Below are 14896 nucleotides of genomic sequence, written 5' to 3'. Positions count from 1 at the left end.
GCCCCCCTCTTCCTGAGCATTCTCATCCTTTCCCAAGGCATCACTGACCACCTGGAGGCTGATGACTCCCAGTCCTGAGTCTTCAGCTCTGTGTTCACTTCTGAGAATGACTGTTTATGAACTCTTCCTGCTTGGACTGTCAATAAGGATCTCAAAATCAACAGTTCCATAAGTACTCATATTATGAGCCAGAAACTTGACATAATCTTTGACTCCCTTCTTCTTTGTCACTCCTGTCCCCCAGCCAGTCTCCAAGTCCTGTCCGTGCTTTTCCTTAAACATCACTCTAACTTGGTTCAAACTATCATTTTCCAGCACCTGAATTACTGCAGTATCTTCCTCAGTGAACTACTTACATCCAGGGCTGGTTTCCTCCAATCAATTCTCAACAGGACTGTCAGAACAATCTTTCTACAAGAGGAATCTGATTGTTTCTTCTGGCTTAAAACATGTCAGTGGTTTCCCAACACTTTTAGAATAAAGTTCAAACTTCTTAATAAAGTCACAAAGCCCTAAATTAACCAGCTCCTTATTAAGTTCTTTATCTTCTTCTCTCTGACTTCGCCCCTGGCATATTCTGGTCCAAATATTTAAATTATGCTTCAATTTCTAAAACTATTTCTTCTGATGAAAATCTCTTCAACTATGCTGTCCCATCAACTGCCCTTAGCCCATCTACCTTTGCTGGCCATGTCAGCTTAGGTATCCTTTGCCCCAAGTTCCTTCCTGACTCTGCCAAGGCTAAGCTAGATGCCTTTGACATGTCCTTCTACCTTGCTTTGTGCTCCTTCTGCTACAGACATGATTTATTACATGGTAGTGTGGTTGTTTCTTTAACCGACTGTCTCTTTCAAAGAGTTTAAGCTCCCTAGGAGGGTTGGATCCAAGTTCCTAGCAGCATGCCCAGTACATATTATACAATTGATACATTATTGTTCTGATACTAGATATTGTTATGGGACTAGATTTTAGTCCCATGGTGACAGCCTTGTATACAAAACACAGGCAACCATAGGTGCTTACTTATAAACTGCATTCAAATATGTTTTTATCCCATTTTCTTCTTGTATCACCATTCATAAGAAAAAAATTAAATTTCGAGGCTCATACAAATATAGAGCTCTATTTTTCCTCCTGACATACACACATGTATAATTTTTTTCTATTTTCCTATCCTATCTAATAATAGAGAAACATGGTAATTAACTGTAACTTTGCTCCCCTTCCCATTGGCTAATCAGTGAGATATGCAAATTAACTGCCAACCAAGATGGCAGCCAGCAGCCAGGCAGCTGAAGTGAACAGGAGGCTTGCTTGCTCCAGTGATAGAGGAAGCCAAGGTTCCCCGCCTGCCACTGCCAGCCTCTGAGCTTGCACTCTAAGCAACTATGTTGCAATTATAGAAGTTAAACAATTCCCAGAAACCTGCTTTCAGCTGTCAGAGCTGGAGAAAGCAGGACCACAACAGTGTTACAATTATAGAACCCAAACAAATCCAGATACCTGCTTTCAGCAGCTGAGGTCTCAGAGCTAGAGCTGAGCCTCAGAGCTAAAGCCGGCTCTCAGCTCCAGTGACAGCCATAGAAGGTAAATAAATCCCAGGATATGCCAAAACCGGTTTGGCTCAGTGGATAGAGCGTCAGCCTGCGGACTGAAGGGTCCCAGGTTCGATTTCGGTCAAGGGCATGTACCTGGGTTGCGGGCACATCCCCAGTGGGAGATGTGCAGGAGGCAGCTGATCGATGTTTCTTGCTCATCGATGTTTCTAACTCTCTATCTCTCTCCCTTCCTCTCTGTAAAAAATCAATAAAATATATTTTAAAAAAATAAAAAATAAAAAATAAATCCCAGGATTAAAAAAAAAAAAAAAAAAGGAGAAGTTGGGAGCTTCAGTCACCAGCCAGCCTGAAAACGGCCCTCAGCCCCTCACCCAGACTGGCCAGGCACCCCAGTGGGGACCTCCACCCTGAAGGGGGTGTGACCAGCTGCAAACAGCCATCATCCCCTCATCCAGGCTGGCCAGGCACCCAGGCAGGACCCCCACCCTGAAGGGGGTGTGACCAGCTGCAAATAGCCATCAGCTCCTCATCCAGGCTGGCCAGGCACCCAAGTGGGACCCCTACCCTGATCCGAGACACCCTTCAGGGCAAACCAGCTGGCCCCCACCCATGCACCAGGCCTCTATCCTATATAGTAAAAGGGTAATATGAAAACTGACCCTAACAGCAGAATGACTGGGAATGACTGGTCACTATGACTCACACTGATCACCAGGGGGCAGACGCTCAATGCAGGAGCTGCCCTCTGGTGGTCAGGGCGCTCTCACATGGGAGGAGCTCTGCTCAGCCACAAGCCAGGTTGATGGCTGCCAGTACAGTGGTGGTGGTGAGAGCCTCTCCTGCCTCCTCAGCAGTGCTAAGGATGTCCGACTGCAGCTTAGGCCTGCTCCCTGCTGGCAAGTGGACATTCCCCGAGGGCTGTCGGGCTGCCAGAGGGATGTCTGATTGCCATCTTAGGCCCAATCCTGGGGAGTGGGCCTAAGCCAGCAGGTGGTCATCCCCTGAGGGGTTCCAGACTGCAAGAGGGCACGGGTTGGGCTGAGGGAACCCCCTCCCCACCGAGTGCACAAATTTTTGTGTACCGGGCCTCTAGTCAAATATATTGTTGCTATACATATGGACTAATTTCTGATTACAGTACTTTGTCTTTTAATAGTTCTTCCACATAGCTACTATAAATAATCATTGCCTTTTAGAACACACTGTGCAACCCTCAAGTAAATTTCATTTGAGACAAGAAAATTGGGAAATTGCATGAAGGTTATGATTTCCAAGACAGATAAAGTACCAAGAGATGGAAAGGGAACCTGATTCCACATATATTTAATCCTTCATTTTTGAAAACAGAATGAATAAAGCATAATTTTTCAAAGAAATTTTACTTAGAATATGAAGTAAATACTTATAGATCATTTAATGGCAAAAGCAAACACGTATTTTTTAAGCCTACAAAAAGTTATGTAGAGTAGGATTTTAAAGTTATAAAATTGACAGTGACTTATTAAATCAGCTTTGCAATTTGCATCAGTCAGTCAGAGAAAATGTAATGGTTTTTATTTCTAGAAAAGATATAGGGATATAAGGTAAACTTCTAAAATGTTTACTTATATATCATAAATTTAATTACTAATGATTGTTCAATTTCAAATTATGATTAGTGCATTTCTTTCCTTTGCTAGCAGAAATATACTTATTATTGATAATGGGATACTTTCAGTTGATTAAATCATCAAAATTTGACCATGCTGCTTATATATAGGTATCCAGATATGTTTAATATAACTTCCATCTGTAGCAAAAAGGGGAAGTTTGCCTCTTGTTTTAGATTCTGGTAAGAGGAAATAGTTGCTTTACTTCATGTCATTTTATAATGGTTTACTCAGAACAGAGATACTCAGATAAAATTATTTTTAAATTCATAACAGTATGTCTACACAGTCCAAGATGCAAAAGGATTTGGTAAAAAATTATTTTTAATGGAGCATATCAAGTAATATGGTTAGGAGATAAGAATATGATTTAAAGAAGAAATTCTTTAGTTTAATAGTCTGATTGAGTTAGAGATGCTCCAAAATGATCAAATATTCACGTGTATTTGTCTTCATAAGAATACACTGAAACCGAATTTTAACTTTATCTTTGCTTCCCAGTTTTTGTGAAAAGGCAGTCCCCCTATATTGACTATTAATTCAAATTAGAAATACATTCATTGATCGTAATTTCAAGCTGAACAATCATTAGTAAGTAAATATATGACATGTAAACAAACATTTTAGAAGTTTACCTTTATATTACAACTAGGAGCCCAGCGTGCGAATTCCCGCGGCACTGCCCACCCTAGATTTGCCTTCTCCAGCCTCCCTGCTTCCGCCCTGTCTCCCATCTCCGGAGCAACACCCTGAGGCATGCGCAGGCAGCCTCCTGATGATAGGAGCTAATAAAGAGGTAATATGCTAATGGTCCAGGCATGACACATTATGGTGTCCCGGCTAATTTGCATAGTACCTCTTTATATGTATAGATATCTTTTCTAGGAATAAAAAGTATTACACTTTCTCTGACTGTCTGGTGCAAATTATAAAGTAGATTAAATAAGACACTGTCAATTTTAGCAGCCAGTGTGGAAAAAGAGGAAGCAGTCGATGGGGTGTGAACCAGTATTCCAAATATTGGTAGGCAGGTAACGCTAACTCCTGTGCCTCTCAGAACCACCTTTAAAACACGTGCTCTCAAAATTCCCTGGCTTCACCATTCAAATCATTAACCTCTGAATGATTTTCTCATGTTAACCTCAATCATTTCCCTTACTCTGACGTATAAGGCAACTGGATATGGGATTTCATTTGGGGACTCTGCTAAGAATAACTTTTTAATATCCTATGTGGTAGAATAATGAAATTGTAGTGTTTTAAACTGGTTAAAAATGAAATTATTCAAATCCTAACTATTAAAGGAGTTAGGTATATTAGGTCAAAATGACATAGAACACATTGTTGGGAAAGTATAGTAAGTGCTCATTAAATAATTTCTTGATGGTTGTCCACATTGCCTGAAACATTTAATCATTATTTTAAATAAATCTATAAAATTTATGTAAGAGGTATGCTTTGTAATCAGTTCTCTAGGTAAGTCTATGAAAAGGACATGGAATTTTTAAAATTAGAATTCCTGGAATAAGTGTGGCTGTTTACACTGATGTTATCCCCAAAGAAAACCCACGCTTTAAGTGAATCAATATACTTTCTTGGAAAAAATGTGAGAAATTCAAACTCCAAATAGGCAGAAAAACTTTCCCAATGGTTGAAAATTACACCTAATAAGATGATGCAATAGTTCTTTGACCCTCATAAAAATTGGTTCTGTGGTAGGATAAAGTAAGTTTTATAAGAGAAACTAAGTTTATAAAATCCAAGAATATTGATGAAAAGCAGACCTTTGTGGCTTTAAATGATCTGATTTTTCTGTTTTCTTATTGTGTTTGGAAGTGGCAGCAGAAATTATGAAATATAAGCATGTTAGGATAGTTTGGAAGATATCTAATCCCTAGCACAAGACAATTACTGGTCGAGAGTTCTTTCTTAATAAACCAACACGATCTATCTTGTGCATTTCTTGTCATCGCCTTCACTATTTCCACATACCATAGAATGCTCTGCACCTGGCTGGTATTGACTGCCACTAAAATCCATTTCTAGGGGGCTCTGTGTGATCCAAATCTATTTGTTAATGGGGTTATGTCTTTCCTTTCCTCAGTTAAAAGTGGAAAACTATAAATAATATCATAAGAAAAATACAGCTGTGTGGGTACTGGCACAACAGGGTGAAACTATTCCTACCGTTTGTTTCTTTTCCCCGTGTCCCCTTTTCAGTGCGTATAAATTCATTGCTCTGGTGGTTTCAGTTTGGGCCCCAGTTATGACTAAATCTAAGAGCTCAAAGAAAAACACAGCTGAAACCACTGCCTGATGGCTTAACTCATGGCCCCAAATGACAGGCCTCCAACCAAGCCGGGCAGGCTTTCAGCAAAAAGGCTGATGACTAGACCTCATTTTAGAAAAGTGAGAGTTTGATAAGTTAGAAAGAGGGGCTTAAGAGGGGAAATAGCTCTTAGGATATTTTGCATAGCCCTACTAAAGAGAAACACGAGTTCTAGTCCCCTACTATACGTAAGAAACACATGATAGATTTCTCTGGCACTTGAAACTGGCTGATTCTATGCCTGAGTGCTGAAACCACAAGGCAATGACAAGTTTACATGTAAAATGAAGAGCTGAGCTGTGCACAGCAATTTCTCTCACTTGTATTTGATTTATTCTCATTCACTTCTGAAAACTTGTGGTCAGTGACTGTTCTTGAACGGTTAAACCTAAAGCCCATAGTTGTGGTCCAAGGGTCTCTGGAAAAAAAAGGTGCTTCTACCTTCAAAGATGTGAGCCATAAAAACCGAGAATCAGCAGAAATGTGATCATTGAGATTTCCCCGCTGTTTTCAGAAATCTGATGGTAAATTCCTTCTGAGAATGTCATGGATGGTGCTAACGTTCTTGTCTTTATATCTCCAGGGCACTTCAAAAAGAGGACTATAAATTGCTTTTCTCTGTTATGTTCCTTTACAGAACAGAATTAATTTTTTCTGCAAAGTAATGCCAGAAAAGATTAAAAAGAAGCTGAATGAAAATATATACTGACTTAGGAGAGTATCTCTATTTTCTGCCAATGTAGAGAATCCCACTTATTACACTGAGGGGTGGAATATACTAACTGAAAGATATGCTGAGCATTTTTTTAAAAAATTCTTGTATGAGGACATTTTTTAAAAAAAAATTTAGAGAGAGGAAGGGAGAGAGAAAAATTTGATTGGTTGCCTCCTGTATGGGCCAACCAGGGATCAAACCTGCAACTAGGCATGTGCCCTGACCAGAAATGAAACTGGCAACCTTTTGTTGTTTGGGTCGATGCTCCAACCAACTGAGCCACCCAGCCAGGGCACCATTTTGTGATTTTTTCAAAAATAGATACACTTTCTTCTTTATCTCTTCTTGGATCCCAAATATACTCTTTTTTAAAAAAAATTCTCACCCGAGGATATTATTTTCATTACTTTTTAAAGAGAGTGGAAGGGAGGGAAGGAGGAAAGGGGGAAGAGAGAGAAACATCAAAGTGAAAAAGAGACATATCGATTGGTTGCCTCCCACACGAGAGCCCTGACTGGGGCCAGGGATGGAGCCTGCAACCCAGGTAGGTGCCTTTGACCAGAAATCAAACCCACGACCCTTTGGTGCCTGGGCCTACGCACTAACCACTGAAAATACCAGCCAGGACCCAACGATACTCATTTAAAAACATTTTTACATTGCTCTGAAGTTTTCATTTTATCTGGAGGAAATTCATCTTCCAATTGCTTTTCTAGCAATCATTCTTAAAGGTTCCTTTTCTTCTTATGTTTTGATATTTTAATTTTCAAGTATTGTGAGTGAGAATCCCATCCCTCACCACCTGCGCTCACCTTTCCTTGTTAATGTTCTTCGAGTCTTTCCCCATTCCATATGACAGCCCTTTAATCTAGAGTCAGATCTGAATCTGGACCTCAGGGCTCCTGTTCCGTGGTGAGTTTATAAACAGAGCCGAAGTAGTCCCGGAGCCCGTGGTGGCTTGGTCCAAGTTGTCCGCGTCCTCCCGTCTTCCTGGACACAGAGGCAATGTCCGTTCTCAGTTTGGGCGACAGAGCCCTGCTTCTAGTTTCGCTCAGCAAGCCTGGCCTCTGTCCCTTCCTTCTCCTGAGGTAAACCCCTTTCCTCAGGAAAAGAACCAGCTGTCTCTACCTTCTTCTGGGGCCAAAGTTTTCCAGGCCCATGATTTTTTACCTGCTTAGTGCATCTTGCTATTCTTATATTTATGGTCCAGAGAAATGTTAGACTAAACTTTGACTATGGTGTATCACGTTAGTCATCTCTTTTTATATTTAATCTGTCATTGTTATTGCTTTTGAGCAGGGGAATCTTCAAAGCATGCTCTTTTTATTGGAGGTACACCAATTTCCTCTAAACTGACGTTCCTCCTCACGTTTCCAATATAACTGCCTAAAATAAAGATTTCGGTGGCTCTCTGTTATCTAAATTCATCAGAAGCCTGTATCTTTTGGTGTATGCTAAGAAACTAGATCTCTCCTTATGAAAGCATTCTGTATATGGATCAGTGGCTCTTGTGTAGCCAGTATTCTGAATAAATACTGCATTTTCAATCTTTTAGTTATTGTCTGAGGCTGATATTGATAAAATAGTATATTAAATTTGACTTTATCTACCATTCATTTACTTATTTTTAATTTCTCTTATGATATATATTGTCCTTGACCCAGATATCTCCCCAATCTCTAGAAATCAATAAAACAAATGATATATATCCTTGTTTTACCTCCAAGATTACCTTTTAAATTACTTGAGCAGTATTTCCTGTAGTGCCTGTACCATGACCTTGGACCTGGTAAACAGATTTAAAGAAATAGAAGTCACAGCCTCTGTTTAACAAATTTGCAAATAAAATACTTATTTGTTTTCATTTATTTATTTATATTTGATTCAATTACTGTTTATATTCAATATTATTTAGTATTAGCTTCAGGTGTATGCAAAGAGGTTAGACATCAAATACTTACATGTTAAAACTATTCATTTAGTATGACTAACTAATTGCACTACTATTGTATTGTATTGTTTTATAAAACATAAGCTTTAACATATATTTATTTGGCAACCTGTTATTATGTGTCAGCTATGCTACCGTGCTAAGAGCTGCGGAAAAATCAAACATGGAGGCTAATCCTCATTCCTTCAGAGATTATTTGAGGAGATAAAACGATAATGGCCTCAGTACAGCATTTATAGTGATGAGTACTACGTGACAGGCGTAGAGAAGTGCTGTGGTTAGCGGCTGGAAGAAGGTGACTTCTCACTGAGAAGAGGGAGACAGGCATTGGGTGGGAGCTGCCAGAGGAGACGGAACTTCGGGAGTAGCAGTATTGAGGGAAGCAACACTTGGGTATGAGGAACAAACACACAGAAGCAGCAAGCCCAGGGCAGGTATAATCAAACAGGTACGACCAGTATTTTCTTTTACATTTTGTTCCTTCTCTTTCGACATTTAATCAGTAAATAAATAAAAGTAAAGAGCTCCCATTATCACTGGACTTGTTTAGAAGTCATTTCACTCCTCATTTTCCACTAACATGCCCTTGCTTACATAACCTTTCAACAACTTTAATTGAACATTGAAAATTTCTCTTTATAACCTTTATCTGTCTTTTTTATCTCATCTTTTTAATTAGTCCTGCATAACATTTTTTTAAAATTATATTTTTTTTCCATTAACTTCCTTTCAGTTACATTACTTACTTTTTAATAATGACTATCTGGTGTCATTCAAATCACATACAGAATCCCAACAGCAAGAGCAAAGCATATTCATAGGATGTTTTTTATTCATGCTTCCTGATTTTTCGTTATTTTATTTATTAACAAATGAAGAGTTTAGTTTAGAGAAAAATTCCACAGAGGGCACACTGACTTTCCATTTATCCCCCTCCTCACAGTTTCCCCTATTATTAACATTCTGCTTTAGTCATTGCAGTGCCATAGTGTTACAACTGATCACCCAATATTGACATATTAACTGAAATCCATAGTTTATGCACCTAGCCTTAGTTTTTGCCCAATGCTCTTTTCCAGGATACCCCATTGCATTTAGTTGTCATGCCTCCTTAGTCTCCTTTAGGCTATGACACTTTCTCATGCTTTCCTCATTTTTGATGATTATATTAGTTAGGGTTCTCCAGAGAAACAGAACTAATAGGATATAAATAGATATATGGAAAGAGATTTATTATGAGGGATAGGCTCACATTATTATAGAGACTATGATGTCCCACGATTTGTCATCTGCCAGTTGTGTAGCTCCAGTCCAAATCTGAAGGCCTGAGAACTGGGCGGCGGTGGCAATAGTAAGAATTCTGGTGTAAGCCGAATGCTCAAGGGACTTGGACCAGGACTTATACTATCAATCTCCCTGGTTCTCAGGCCTTCAGATTTGCATTTAGTTTGTTATTTTTTTCTACTTCCTTAAATTATGAAGTTAAGTTTTTGATTTTAATTTTTTTTAATGTGGGAAGTGATAGCTATAAATTTTCCTCTTAACACTACCTTTGCTGTATCCTTTGAGCCCTGGTATTCTGTGTTTATGATTTTTTTTCTTTGATCCATTGGTTGTTTAAGAGTGTGTTGTTTAATTTCTACACATTTCTAAATTTTCTAGTTTTACTGCTGTTACTGATTTCTAACTTAATCTTATTGTGGTTAGAGAAGATATTTTTTTGATATATATCTTTTTACATCTATTGAGATTTAATTTGTGGTCTATTCTGGAAAATATCCCATGTGCACTTGGGAAGAATTATGTATGCTATTATAGAGTAAATGTTCTGTTACTGTCTATTTTGCCTATTTCATTTATTAGGTTGTTAAAAACCTCTATTTTCTTACTTGTCTTCTTTCTGGTTGCTCTACCCATTATTGAGAATGAGGTATCGAAATCTCCAACTATTATTGTAGAACTATCCTTTTAATTCCATCAGTTTTTACTTCATATATTTCAATGATCTATTATTAGGTGTTTATAATATTATGTCTCCTTTCTCTATGTGCACCCCATACTTAAGGAGTGGGGCGTTATGCTCCAATTTGTTCACATTTTTTATTCCTAAAAACAAGCTTAGGATGAAATGAGGAAGGCAGAGAATTATTATGCTTTTCCAACCCCATTTCACAGATAGGAAAAACCTCAAAGCTCATTAAATAAAGAGACTTGTCGATGGTCAAGACAGAAAAGTAGAAGAATCATATTAGGAATTATGTGTGCTCTCTAGTGCTTTCATCAAGAAACAAATTTCTTGGTCAGCTGCAATCAAGATTCTCTAGTCTTCCCTTGGTCCTCTATCTCTTTATACTTTGCCCACATCTAAGTTTTTGTAGTTCTCACTCTGTTGCTGTTCAGAAACTTTTCCTTAATCTTTGATCATGGTCTTTGTTATTTCCTTCTCTTTTAAACTTTATTTTCATAAGCACTTTTTTTTATTACAACTCATCTTCTCAAAATCAGAGCAGGCAGATAGCTCTGATGGAGGTGGGAAGGTGTTGGAGGATAGGGTGGGGGGATTGAGCAAAAAAGAAAAAGAAAGAGAATTCATGGACATGGGCAACGGTGTGGCAGGAGAGTGGAAGAAGGCATAAAGGGGATAAATGGTGATGGAAAAATTTTAATTTAATTTAAAAAAGACAATTGTGTTTGCAGTTTATGTGCATATCTACATAACCTTCTCAATTTAATAACAATGTATTAAGGAAAATAGAAATGTACTTACTTCACTGGATCTCAAAAAAATCTATGATCTATTCTTGGCTTGCTTTGTACTACGTTTGTCTGAGTTGCTTTGACTTGAGTATGTCCTATTCCTTTCATGAATTTAAATGTCTCAAGAGTATTCTAACTAATCAATACTCAAACCTTCTAGGCTATTTTTATCCCCGTCTCCATCTTCAATGACAGCAGTATTCTTTGAAACATTATGCTTAGATGACTTATACAATTGTCTCTCAAAGCCAGGAATTTCTTCTTTCAGACCAAATGGCCCTTAAAAAAGGGAAAATATAGTTAAGAAAGCTAAAATAGGTACAATGGCATATTTCAGAATATTTTTAGTTTTAGATTATGTACCATCAGTTAACAAATCTCTCAGGTATTTACTGATTGTGCTCCACCCTACTCAATATGGTATTTATTTTTATTTAATGAGAAAGCTAAACAGTATTTCAAGACAGAAATATATTCTTATATTTCATTGATGACTTCGCTTTCTAAACATTTCTGGTATTAGCCAGGGAGTTAAAGTTGAGGCCCTGAAGAGAACATGGAGATATTATGAACTCTATTTAATGTTTTTGTAGAGAATAAAGAGCTAGAGAAGTGTGCATATGTATTTTTGGGGATCTCCTCCTTCAGTTACAACCTCCTTGGTACAAATTAGAGAGAACATTGTGTTTGTGTCTGTATGTTGTGTCTCTATGTTTTCCCAGTGTACCTATGAGCATGCAGTGTGTGTGCACGTGTGTGTGTGTGCACGTGTGTGTGTGTGTGTGTGTATTTATATGAAGTGGCTGGAAGGCAGAAAAGATGAACCTTTCCAATTTATTAACAATCTAATTAAAGAAAATGGAAATTTACTTACATTAGTGGATCTCAAAAACATCTATGATCCATTCTTGGCTTGGCTTGTACTTTTGTCTGAGTTGCTTTGAGTTAAAAGTCATGTAATTTTTACTCTTTCATTTCAAGAACACAGTTCTGAATTTTCTTGATCTTGTATTTATGAAAAAAATAGCCAACTTATGTCAATAAAATCACAAAGAATAGAAACCTTTTTCATTGAATTATGCAATGAGTAAAACCCACACACTTGCCTTAGAAAGACACTGTTTTAGCGTACGTTATGTCTTATAAATAGACAGTAGTAAAGTATAAAGCTGGATGATTGGACTTCCTTTTGTTGCTTAAATAATAGTTTATGAGTCCTGGGTTAGATTTTTGAAATTGCTAAGGCATAAACAAAACATTAAGAAACTCCATTAGCATTTGATAATTCAATGGCTCACCATACATGCATTGTTAGGGTAGATCATATTTGATATTTACTTAAAAGGTGTTAGTAAAGATTTCACATTACTAGCTAGAACTGTTCAATTCACAACTGCCTGATTATGAGCCAAATGCTTCTAGGGGTTACATTAAACAATTGTGATTGCTGTTCCCAACTAAGGAGTTCCTGTCTGCCTTCCCCTATACAAGAGATAAAAGTCATAAATTTTTAAAAGCTAGTAACCAAGATAATATTGGAATAAACAATAGTTATATATACTATTCATTCTAGTTGTTTGGCTATTTTGGTCTCTTACTATATGAAATAAAAAACTTTATATATCATGGACTTATATATAGTTTTTACTATATATAAAAATTTTACTATATATCCATATACATTCAGATACATACTTACTGTAAAACCAGCAAACAATGCAGGTAAAAATAAGACAAAATGTGTTATTCAAATACCCAGAGATAACTACATTTAACATATTGGTATATATCCTTTCTATATCTATGCATTTCTCTATTATCTCTTTATTGATATTTTCTCTATCATTTATACATTAAAATGTCATAATATAGTTTCCAAATCCTTTTCATTTATATAGCACATGTTTTTATGTCCATAAACACAGATCTATATCATTAAGCAGATATTCTTTGATGAACTCCTCACTCAGTTTTGGATCAGTCTCTCAGCTTCAGGACGAACCTCAGAGGCAGGAAAGGGTAACCAGGTCAAGAAGCCTAGAGGTGGAATCTGTGCAAAGTAGGTGAAGAGGCAGGAAAGAAGCTCAGCCTGGACTGTCCTCCCTTGGTGAAAGAGGGCTCTGTGAGGACCTCTTTCTCCTCTCTTCCCTCCGAACCACTTGTTCACACAGACTATGTAGAAGTTGCCCTAACACTGTCATAAGAAATATTTCTGACAAAGTAACTGTGGCATATAGAAAAAAGGGTGGCGACTCTCTTAGAGCCAGAGTAATTGGGCTGAATGAAAAGGGAGGTTTGTTCTGCTTAATGGCAAACTTGAGGAAATTTGACAGAGGCAACAGTCCATAGACAATAGCAACAAAATCCATGAGAAGAGCAGGTTGTTTATGCTTCAGCACTCTGAGGCTGATGACACCAGTAGTTGTCTAAGAGTCATTTCCTTGGACACTTTCTGGACTGCTGGAAGGTGGGAAATTTGGAATTTCAGGAGGGATTTTTTTAATGCCTTTTTAAAAATACTTTGGGGAAAGGTTATCTTAGAAGGAAACAACTCATTTCTGTTCCCCTTTCCTGTAGACTAAGCCACAAATGTTATATAAGCACCAGGGGCCCAGTGCACGAATTCGTGCACCTTGAAAGGAACTGTGGGCTGCGAGGCTGTGGTGGGCACAGGGGCGGTTCTTGGCCCCTCATCCTGAGACTCCCGGTCTCCTGCCTGCTGGCAGCCCTGCTCCTAACACCACCGCTCCCACATGCTGACGGTGCTGGCCCCGCTCGCACCCACTGATGGTGCTGAGCAATTGAGGCCAGCTCCAGCAGCAGGTGAGAGCAGGGCCAGCGCTGTGAGCGGGTGTGAGTGAAGGCTGCTGCACCGATCGCCCCTCAGGAGCAGGGGGAGGTAGAGAAGCCCTTAGGGGTAATTGGGGCTGGCAGATGCTGCTCGCACCTGCTGACGGCGCTGGCAGTGGGTGGGAGTGGCAGCTCTGGGGTCGGCAGCAGGTGCGAGCACCAGGTGAGACCGCAGTAACCACCAGAGGCTCACCCCGAAGACAGCGGCTGGTGCCCCACCTTGGTCTGGTACCATCCAGCCATGGCCGATGCCTGTTATGTTCCACACTCTGCCACCTGCTGCCGACGCCTGCCATGTTCACGCACACCCCCTGGTAGTCAGCGCACATCATAGCAACCTGTTGTTTGGTTGTTCGATTGTTCAGTTATTCCGCTGTTCAGTCTATTTTCATATTAGGGTTTTATATTTATCGATAGGCAATTATTAAATCATTTTGATCTGGGTTACTGAAAATATTAATGACATCCTAAGAAAGAATATCACCTTTCTAATAAATTACACCTACTTCTCTTGCAGAAATAGATGACAAGAGGGTGACCAACACGCAAGCAGAAGTAAGTTTTCTTATAATTTGATTTTGTGATATAAAATGTGACATCAATATAATTGTGATGAACACATAGTAAAATGTGCCATTAAGTCTCTGCCTGTAGGTTACTTTAATTCTCTATCTAGAAATACTTACCCTTGAAAAAAGTTCTCAAATAGACTATTGCTTTTAGTAGCAAGATATGGTATGATAATTTCAATTTAGTGACTGCTGGCATAGGACCATCACAGGCTGAGGACAGCTAATGTTGGAATTCTGGAGCAAAGAGAAGGGCAACAGGCACCTCTTAAAAGGTTCCGGTATATGAAGGCAAGAGCAGATCATGAGGCCAGAGTCCCCAAACACACATCGAGGAGTTCAAATAGAGAATAGGAGCCAAGAGAGGCTAGGGAAACTGGTGATGTAGAATATGTAGAATGCAAGGAAGTGAGTAAACTTGCACCCAGAAATGAGCCAAATATTTAATAAGTTGCATGCAGATTTAGAAGTCAATTTCCCAAAGGCTGCATATGTAGGCATATAGTACATAATCAGA

The 14896-nt window shown here is 38.7% G+C and overlaps 1 protein-coding gene across 2 annotated transcripts in view; it reads left to right on the top strand.

Annotated features, from left to right (window-relative positions):
• Window positions 1-14896, top strand: part of PPP1R1C (protein phosphatase 1 regulatory inhibitor subunit 1C) — a 103564-nt gene that overhangs the window by 40856 nt on the left and 47812 nt on the right. For both annotated transcript variants that reach the window (XM_081095127.1, XM_081095128.1), the window contains exon 3: window positions 14328-14365. In XM_081095127.1, coding sequence (XP_080951253.1) covers window positions 14328-14365 — 38 coding nt within the window. The remainder of the gene's footprint in view (window positions 1-14327; window positions 14366-14896) is intronic.

The sequence above is a fragment of the Myotis nattereri genome, assembly GCF_964212035.1.
Source record: "Myotis nattereri genome assembly, chromosome: 7".
Taxonomy (NCBI): Eukaryota; Metazoa; Chordata; class Mammalia; order Chiroptera; family Vespertilionidae; genus Myotis; species Myotis nattereri.
This window is presented reverse-complemented; position numbering and strand designations above follow the sequence as displayed.